The 10,097-nt window shown below is 43.8% G+C and overlaps 1 protein-coding gene across 2 annotated transcripts in view; it reads left to right on the top strand.

Moving 5' to 3' along the window:
* Positions 1 to 10,097, top strand: part of prkcba (protein kinase C, beta a) — a 282,970-nt gene that overhangs the window by 203,114 nt on the left and 69,759 nt on the right. For both annotated transcript variants that reach the window (XM_043711728.1, XM_043711727.1), the window contains exons 4-5: positions 7,129 to 7,240; positions 8,388 to 8,516. In XM_043711728.1, coding sequence (XP_043567663.1) covers positions 7,129 to 7,240; positions 8,388 to 8,516 — 241 coding nt within the window. The remainder of the gene's footprint in view (positions 1 to 7,128; positions 7,241 to 8,387; positions 8,517 to 10,097) is intronic.

The following is a 10,097-nucleotide window of genomic DNA, read 5'->3' as shown; positions in this document are numbered from 1 at the left end:
GATGCTGCCTGACCTGCTGCGCTTTTCCAGCAACACATTTTTCAGCTTGTATACATCAATGTCAGATGTGCTCAATTTCTTTGATTCCTTTGGCAATTTTCACAGCTGCCTCAACCTTTCCACTTGACGGGGAATAGTTTTGAGATAATGTGTGGTATGGAATTTCCCAATCCTTTATAAAGTGACTAAGTGCTTCACTCAGGAACTGAATGCTATTGTTGCTCGTCAAAATGTCAGGAAAGCTGTAACAGCTGACTCCTGCTTTCAGTCATTCAGCAATCTCAGCGGCAGTCACAGAGTGAGCTGATCCTCCTCCCAGCAACCAGAATAGCAGTCTCCAGTGACAAGATAATCAGGCCCTGTAAGTGTGAAGAGATTTACTCCCAGCTTCATCAAGCTGTGCCTGGGATACCGTGTGTCATCAGCAGCTCCCTCACTGGCTTTGCTTGGCATTCATTACAAACACTGCTTTTGCTGCAGGCCCTTCATTCTGCAGCTCATCTTTGGCCAGTTGAACACATCTCTTGCATTCCTTAAACTTGACTCAAATCTTTGGTGACTTAAATAGATGTCTGTTAACATCCCTCGCAGCTCTATAGGTACAATGTGTCTATTTCCTTTGGACAATATCAGTTGTCTGGTCTGTGGTCTTCTAGTGGTTCCCCTTCAAGCAGAACCCTAGTGTACATCCCCCAACGTGAGGAACCAGTCACTGTCAGGAGGAATGCGGGTGGGAGAGTTACTCTCAGTTATGGGGGTAGGGTTAGTTGAGTTTTCCGAGCTGGACTCCCTCGTTCGTGCTGAAGTTTAGACAAAAAAATGAGAACACGCTCGGTAACATCTCCCTGTCTGAGATTTCTGTGCAGCGTTTTGGATCTTTTGGTACCTGCCTTCTCTGCGATCTGGTGCGTGAACCCCTGGGTCAGTGCCGAATATCCTTCATCCAGAATCTACAATTATCTGAATTCTGGTCCCTCACAAGTGGTCCTGAGAAGTTTCCAGTGAAGGTTACCCAACCTGGATTGAACCTTATTGGAATTCCAAAAGTAGAAAATGCTGAAAACTCACAGTGGGCTGGTGCTATCATTTTATTTTTGTTAACTTGCCCTTTTCCCACCCCCTTGTATTCGTGATGTATTGTGTTGTCCTTTAAACTGACCCTGTCTTCCAGACCTTCCCTCTTGGTGCTGTCTCTTTATTTGCCACAACCTGCTTTGTATTGTCTGCACTTGTTTAAACCTGGTTGTGATGTGATTTGGTGAAAATGACCTGGGAATGGAGGGCTGAAGGGAAATGTCAGGCCAGCAGGGGGCACTCACGGAGGCAATAGAGAACCAATTTGGTTTCACTAAGAACCAGGAAGAGAATTGAAGCTCCATATGTTACAGACCAAAAGCTCTAGAAAACTTAGTAGAGTAAAAAAAGTGCAGAAATGAAAGTAAAAAGGAAATCAAGAAAATTTATATTAATAAAGTGGCAACATTTGAAAAATTAATTTGATTGTAAGTTAATAAAACCTCTGGGCGAAATGAGCTGCACCCCAGTGTATTGTAGGCTGTAGCGACTGAAGTAGTGGATGGATTAGTGATTATCTTTCAAAATTCGATATAGACCAGCAAGGTTTCTGAAAATAGCAAGTGCCGCAACTTAAAGAAGGGAGAGGGAGAGAAAAGGAAGGACTGCAGACCTGTTACTATGATGTCAATAGTAGGGTAAATGTTAGAATCTATTGCCAAAGATGCAATAACTGAACGCTTAGAAAATAGTATGACTGGTCAGAACCAACACAGATTTATGAAATGTAAGATCATCTTTAAAAAACCTGTTAGAGTATTTTTAAAGATGCTATTTGTAGTATTGATGAAAGAGAAGCAGAGGACATGGTGTATTTGTATTTCCGAAGATTTTCAATAAGATCCCACACAAGAGATAAGTAAACAAAGATTAGAGCATGTGGGCTTTGGGCGCGATGCTGATACATAGAACATAGAACATAGAACATAGAAGAATACAGCGCAGTACAGGCCCTTCTGCCCTCGATGTTGCGCCGATCCAAGCCCACCTAACCTACACTAGCCCACTATCCTCCATATGCCTATCCAATGCCCGCTTAAATGCCCATAATGAGGGAGAGTCCACCACTGCTACTGGCAGGGCATTCCACGAACTCACGACTCGCTGAGTAAAGAACCTACCCCTGACATCTGTCCTATACCTACCTCCCCTTAATTTAAAGCTATGCCCCCTTGTAATAGCTGACTCCATATGTGGAAAAAGATTCTCACTGTCAACCCTATCTAAACCCCTAATCATCTTATACACCTCTATCAAGTCACCCCTAAACCTTCTTTTCTCCAATGAAAACAACCCCAAGTGCCTCAGCCTTTCCTCATACGATCTTTCTACCATACCAGGCAACATCCTGGTAAACCTCCTCTGCACCCGTTCCAGTGCCTCCACATCCTTCCTATAGTATGGCGACCAAAACTGCACACAATAGGAAGTGGTGTGTGTGTGTGTGTGTGTGTGTGTAGGGAGGCTACAAAGCCACTTGCAGTGAATGGTCAAGAATAAAGAAGAGTACAATTGGAAAATTGTGCAGTTATCCACTTCAATGGACAAGAGTATTTCTTAAATTATACAAGGTTGGGAAGTGCTAATGGCCAAAGGCACAGCAGTGTCTTTGTTTGTGAGTCACTGACAGAGAGCAGGGGTGCAGCACGCAGTCAGGAAGGCAATTGAGGGCAGGCCCTGTGTATTAAGTTGGAGTCAGACTCCTCTGTGTTTCCTGACAAGAGGCTGTCCGTCAGGGTCAGCCAATACTGATAGCATCTCAGTGTGCATGTCCAACTGCTCTTTCATGTATTTTGACCAATTGGAGTCCTGATCTGTGTCTTTTTCAGCAGGATCTCCCACCATGCCCTCCACTGAGCTGGCAAATGGACCATTCTTTGCTCCAGGCTTGGTAGTCTCCCAGATAGCTCTGTAGTTACTGATCCGAGGTTGATAGAGGCCTCTTGAGCATTGCCAGTTTCTCAGTTGTTACAATGCAGTGACATTACTCTGTTTCCACCTCCTGAAGTTATTGTGCACGAGCAGGTGGCAGTATGTTCTTCAGTATCTGAAAGCAGGAAGACAGAAGGGTGGGGTTTGTGTGGGCAAAAGCTCAATGTTCATGCCATCTGCATCTGGCTTGCCACACAGAAATGAGGACATTGAGAAGAGAAATCCATCAGTGAGGTGCCATCATCTTCAGTGTTTGATGGCGTGGACCTGACACAGCCATCTCCATGACGCAGAGAATGGTATCCTACTAGCCCGCAAATGTAGGTGTCCCTGTTGCCCGTTGGTTTGATCTGGTTTGCTCCCTTCTGTTGTGAAATCCCTTTGCCTGTGAGACTGGCAGCGTTGGTAAGATATGCCGGGATGGAGTGAAGTAACTGGGCATAAGTTCTGAATGCCAGGGAGTGCAGCTGTTTGAGTGAAGGGGTAGTGAGGCAGATGTTATTGGTGGGTAGGAGATGTCATGTGAGGATGCATCTGGAGCAGCTAATGGTGCTCATTCGACTCCTCACAGAATAGCTCTCAGGTTCCTGGGTCCAGACACCTGGAAGTGACCTTCCTGGGTTTCCTTTACTGGGGCCTGCTCTTGAGTTTCTTCTTGTCCCTGTGGAGCCATGTCCTTCCTCTATGTCTTCCAGTACCATATCCATCTGTGTGGAAGCCTCTCTCTGTTCCAGTGTTCTTTGTATTTCTGTGCAGCTTCCCGTTAAGAAGAGCAGATTGGCTGTGCCACACACTCTGTAAACTCTTACACCGGTGGCCCCCGGGAGCTTCAAAGTGCAAGGAGCAAGGAGGTGCTCAGCCCTATGCTGTAGCCACTCATGTGAAGAGGGTACCAGGTAAATGACCATGGATCACACCCCACGATGGCCAAAATGTGGGGCTTTCCACCAGGAAACCTGGCAGCCCATCCCAGGAGAGAAACAGACATCTCATTTCAGATCCTGAGATGTGAGCGCGACTTCTCTTCATGTCAGCTGCCAGCTCTGCTGAATTTTCCAGCACTTTTTGTTCATAACATTTCCAATGCCTGTGGTATTTTGCTTTTATTCTTTTTACATCTAGTGACTCAGCGCTCCCTCTACTGGTCTATATGTGTATTACATCCATACACAAGTCCTCAAACAAGCTCGCAACAATTTAAAGACCAGTTTGGAAAAAATATTCTTCATTTCTGATCCTGCTTTCTCCAAAACCCTGCTGTTACACTTGAAAGGGAGTCACAGAAGGAAGGTTCATAAAAGATAGTTCCTGTATGTTGCAGGTTTCCCAATGATAGATTTTACCCTCCCTTGTTAACTGTAAGGTTTCACTAAGTATACTATTGAATGGCTGTCTCACATTTTATTCTCTGCTATTTGGTCATCAGCAAGTGTGCATTTCCTAACTTCAAAAGCAAGGGTTAAAAAACTCACACTTAATAGAGATGTTCAAAATAATGTAGGGTTTTGACTGTCGATTACAAAGGGAAAACTTGTATCCCCTGAATAACAAGAGGACACCAGGGGATAAGTAATTGGCAAAACAGCCAAAGGCAAGATCAGAATTTGATATAATACATAGCCTGTGTGATGGCAGCAGATTTAACAATAATGTGCAGAAGTGAATTGGATACATAATTAAAACAACATGCAGCACAGTAGGGGAAGACAAATTAGATAGCTCTTTCAGAGAAGTAAAACAAGCATGATATTAATAACTTTGATGAAAGGACTAACTGTATGGTGGTGAAATTTGCTGACCTACCTATGAAGGTAGGTAGGAAAACAAGTTGAGAGGAGGGTTTTAAATCTCCAAAAGAATCTACAGAAGTTGAGTGGGCAGAAATTTCACAGATGGAGCATAATTTGGGAAACAATAAGGTTGTCCAATTTGGCAGAAAAAATAAAACAAGATTATTAATTGATTGGAGAGAGAGACTCTAGAATGCTGAAGTATGGAGGGATATGGGTATTCTTCTACACAGATCACAAGAAGTCAGCATGCAGGTACAAATAATTAAGCTATTTTGCAAGGAAAGGCTGGATATTAAAGTATAGGACATTGGTGAGATCATACCCAGAGTGCTGTGTTCGGTTTTGGTCACCTTACTTTAAGGGGAGAGAGAGAGAGAGAGAGACACACACACACTTGCATTGAAAGCAGTTTAGAGAAACTTCTGAGTAATTCCACGGGCTTGTCTTATGAGAAGGTTTGAGCAAGTTGGGCCAATACGTATTGGAATTTAGAAAAATGAAGAGTAACTTTATTGATATGCCAGGTCACAAGGTTACAGGTTATTGATGAATACAATTCTACTTCAGCTGATAGTTCACAGTGCCTCTTCAACGCCCAGTTGTGAGTTAGTAGATTTGTTCCTAGTCAGTTCCATAAAGTGCTGTGGTAGCGCCACACAACCTGACAGAAGCTGTCCTCAACATGAAGGTGGGACTTTGCCTCCACAGTGTTTACTGGGCCACCCCTGAGAGATTGATGTCTCTCACCCAGGGGACATTCTGTGCCCTTTGCCACCCTCAATGCTTCCTCGAAGGGGCTTGGTGGTAATTAGCAGAGCTTCCCTTGTCTATGTTAGATCATGTGACATGAGCTTTGATAAGATTTGCAGTTATTGTTTCAGACCCCAATGGGAACTCCTATCCAATGACATACTTCTGGGCCACATTAGCTGTTGAAGCTTATCCTGCCAGGGTGACAGAGCATTCCCAGGGAATGTGACAGTAGTGTTTCGGATCTATCTGTCAGGTATGATTCCGTGAGCCTGTTATTTGGCTAATCTGTGAGACACCTTTTCCAATTTTAACACAAGCCCCCAGATGTTAGTAAGAAGGATTTTGCAGGGATGTGTTTGCTGTCAATGTTTCCAATGCCTAGGTTGACACTGGTTCAGCTGGTTTCATTGTCTCCACTAAAACAGAAGTCTGTGGCTTCAAGGCAGGCTGAAGAGTTTAATTTTATTTACATCCTGCCTGAGCCTTACTTTCACCTGTTTCTGAGGGTTACAATCCCCCCAGCTATTTATTCAGTTAACATCGCCAAATTCTGACTCCTTTTTCTAGTCAGTTATTGATCCAATTTAATTTCAAAGATATCAAACCTGTCCAGAATTAATTACTTTTGGTGCAAGTTTGTCCCATTCCCACTCCGTGTGTGTGGCAGGACTGCAGAGTTTAGATTCAGTCCGTTGATTGTGGGATCACTGTGCTCCATTTATTATGTGCTTCTTTCACTGTTTGGTACAAAGGTAGTCCCCAGATTAGCTTCCCCAGATTGATGCTTGTCTTTAATTCTGAGGAATGCATGGTACTGCTCCTGGCATGTGCTCCTGTAGTCTTTACTGAACCTTAACATTGACTCTCTTCACCAGTGACACACAGTGACAGAAGTGTGTACCGCCTACAAAACACACACAGTAACTTACTGGAGCTCCAACACATGAGCTCAACATATTTCCTCCCCTAAAGGATCTGACTGAACCAGATGGATTTTTTTTACAACAGTCAATTATAGTTACCATGCAAAGGCTACGGCTACCATGACTAGAACTAGCCTCGGATTTTACATTTATTAACCAAATCCAATTCCACCAGCTGTCATTGTGGGATTTGAACTCATGTTACCCAGAGTGTTACAGGATCACTGGTCCAGTGACATTACCACCATGCTCCCATCGATCCCATTGGTATAAAGAGGCATAAGATTTTCATTATGCTCTGTCAGTGTCTTTATCAAGGCAACCTTTCTCTCCACACTCAAAACTCTGCCGAGTGACTACTGAGGTGAACCCTGTGTCTTTTGTACTCACCATTCCCTGCTCGGCTCTCCCTGAAACCCCATAGAACTTCTGGTCCTGCCCAGCTAGCCATCAGAGCAACTGTCCATGGTTCTGTTGCCTTGTGCCTTTGATGTTTTCTATGTAATGGTTAGTTTCAGATCATGTTCACCATGAGTTTAGAGTCAACAATATACCTCTGCTCTTCCCTACAATTCTCTCCATCCCTTACCCACTAAGGCTCATCTTGCTTGTTGCTGACTTCAAACCACATTGCTGGATTTTCTCTCTTTCAGGATCCCCGGAACAAACATGGCTTTCGGGTTCACACCTATTCCAGCCCAACATTCTGTGACCACTGTGGCTCCCTGCTCTACGGCCTCATTCACCAGGGCATGAAATGTGACTGTAAGTGTCTAAATTCAGGTGGAAACCTTCTGCCTTCTCCGTTTTTGATGCATGTGTCACAGATGGAATTCGGAACATGTAGAGACTTCCAAAAAGGAATGTGAACATCACGGGCAAGGTCAGCATTTCTGGTGGAGTTCAGCCATTTCCTTGAACCATTTTCTGGCAGTTTGATATAACAGAGTGACCTGTCAGTCACTTACAGAAACAATTTGGAATCGTCCTCAATCTGGTGGGTACTGACGTCAAGTAGGCCAAACTGGGTGCGAATGACAAACTCCTTCACTAAAGGACAGACTTCCAAATTCAGTTTAAATTATACTCAAATTCTTCATGGAGAGATTTGAATTCATGTTGTCAAGGTTGCTGAAGCAGCAGCTAGAAGTTTCTGAGGTTGTAGGGGTTAATACTTCCTAGTATGAGGGCTAGTAGTTTATGAGTCATTTGGGAGTTTAAATCTTCAGTGTTAATGCAGTAATCTTTCTGTGGTTAGGTTTAACATGTGGCTTAACATGTCCTGAGGGTTGGTTTCATGTTTAGAGGAGATTAATATTCTGGATTTTAAAGGCTATTGCAGCATTCTGGGTTTGGGGCCTGATCAGAAGACACCAGGATTCTTTGAGGTTTGCATTGAGTTACCTCACTTCAGTCGAATGAGTTCAGGATGATGAGGTACTCTGAGCATCTCTGGGCTGGAGGGGATTTTCACTGTTCAGGGTGAGAGATGGGTAATGACCATCCATGATTCAGTGGGGGAAGGCAGGAGTTTGGGAGTTTATTGACTAATCAGGCATGGTCAACTCTTTGAGATCCCAGGGAGCAGTTGACACCATCACGGCTCAGCAATGCCTGGAGAGGACTGGACAAAGACTGATGGATGACAAAAGGACGAAAGTAAAAAATTGAAGGCGTCCAGTCCAAAGATGTGCAGGATGGTTGGATTGGCCATGCTAAATTGCCCAAAGTGTTCCGGGGATGTGCAGGCTAGGTGAATTGGCCATGGGTAATGCAAGGTTACAGGGATAGAGTAGGGGTCTGGATCTGGGTGGGATGTTGTTCGGATAGTTGGTATGGACCTGATTGGCCAAATGGCCTGCTTCCACACTGTGGGGATTCTTTGATCTCTGATGTAAGTTTTGTTTTCCAGCCTGTATGATGAACGTGCATAAGCGATGTGTATCAAATGTACCCAGCATGTGTGGAATGGATCACACTGAACGAAGGGGCCGTATCTTCATTAAGGCTGAGATAATTAAAGATCTACTCACTGTCTTAGGTAAGTATCAGTTGTCTGGGCTCATAACATGTTTAAAATCTGTTTCTGACCTTCAAGGTTCACACCAAGCTGAAACTATAACTGAGATAAGTGCAAATAAATAAGTCTAAAACCCCATATTGATCACGTTTTAAATATCTAACTTGGCCTAGGCCAGACTAATGAGATGTATTAACCAGCCTCGGCAATGGTGGAGTATTGGTGCCATCTTCTGGAAGGTACACATCACTGCAGCTAATTACCCTGGTGGGACAAGGCAATGCAGAAAAACAACCTGTGGAGACAGAGCACTCCACAAAAGACCCCGCAAGTCTCTAAATTCTTGCACATGTCTTGAAGATGGTAATCTTTATATTATAGGATAAGCTCAACCAGCACAACCCTATTGTCAACCATGGCTCAGTAGGTAGTACTCATGCCTCTGACTCAGAAGGGTTCTTACATGTTGAGTCTGTTTGATGTATGTATGTTGGGCTATTTAGTCAGTGCTGGAAAGGTGGGTCCAAGTCTCACTGAGAGACTTAAGCCCAAATTCTAGGTTAATATTCAGAGCAGCATGAAGAGATTCCTGCACTGTTTCCGGCGAGAGACAGAACCTATCCTGTCACACTATTCAAAACAAAGTAATTTGCCCTCAGCCATCACTAAAACAAATAATCTCCCGTTAATACACTTGTATTTATAAGATCTTTCTACCACAAATTGACTGCTACATTTTCCCACAATGGAGCAGTGACCACATTATCAAAAAGATACTTCATTGATTGTAATGCACATTAGGATGTCCCAAGGTTATGAAAAGGTGGTATATAATTGCAAGTTTTCTTTTTATAAGCCTGAGCTGACCCTGAATTATGGGTAAACTTAAAGTTCTGATTGAGCATTAAATTTACGGATTGCGTTGGGATAAGCATAGATAATTGGCAAGAGTCAATGTTCTATTCCTCCAGCCATGTCTCTACAACACTTTTTCATACTCTCTACCTTTCAACATCAAATTTATTTCCTTTTGTAGGCCCTCCCCAGCCCCACTCCATTTCTCTAACAACCCATGTACAATCTGTGCCATCATGGACTCTTCATTCTCTTTGCTTTTGTCAGGAGGTTGAATAACATCAGTGAAATGAAGCCGAAGGGTAATTTGAGAAAAGCTTGAGAGTTTTATCTTACAAGCTTATGTTACACCAGACTGATAGTGACTGGTATTTTCAACACCAGTGAGTGATTCCACCAGATTGGATCATGTAACTCTCCCCTCATTCCCTAGGTAGTGAGCCCCTGTGGCTCAGTGGTTAGCACTGCTGCTCACAGTGCTAGGGACTCTGGTTCGGGTGACTATCTGTGTGGAGTTCGCACATTCTCCCTGTGTCTATGTGGGTTTCCTCCACGTGCTCTGGTTTCCTCCCACATTCCAAAGATGTGCAGATTAGGTGAATTGGCCACACTTAAAAAATGTCCATAGTGTCCTTGGATGTGTAGGCCAAGTGGATTAGCTGTAGTAAATATGGGGTTACAGGGATACAGTAGGGGGCTGAGTATAGGTGGATGCTCTTCAGTTGGTCAGTGCAGACCCAAGGGGAC

Source organism: Chiloscyllium plagiosum, chromosome 21 (genome assembly GCF_004010195.1).
Source record: "Chiloscyllium plagiosum isolate BGI_BamShark_2017 chromosome 21, ASM401019v2, whole genome shotgun sequence".
In the NCBI taxonomy this organism is placed as follows: domain Eukaryota; kingdom Metazoa; phylum Chordata; class Chondrichthyes; order Orectolobiformes; family Hemiscylliidae; genus Chiloscyllium; species Chiloscyllium plagiosum.
Note: the sequence above shows the minus strand (reverse complement) of the source record. Positions and strands in the feature narration are given on the sequence as shown.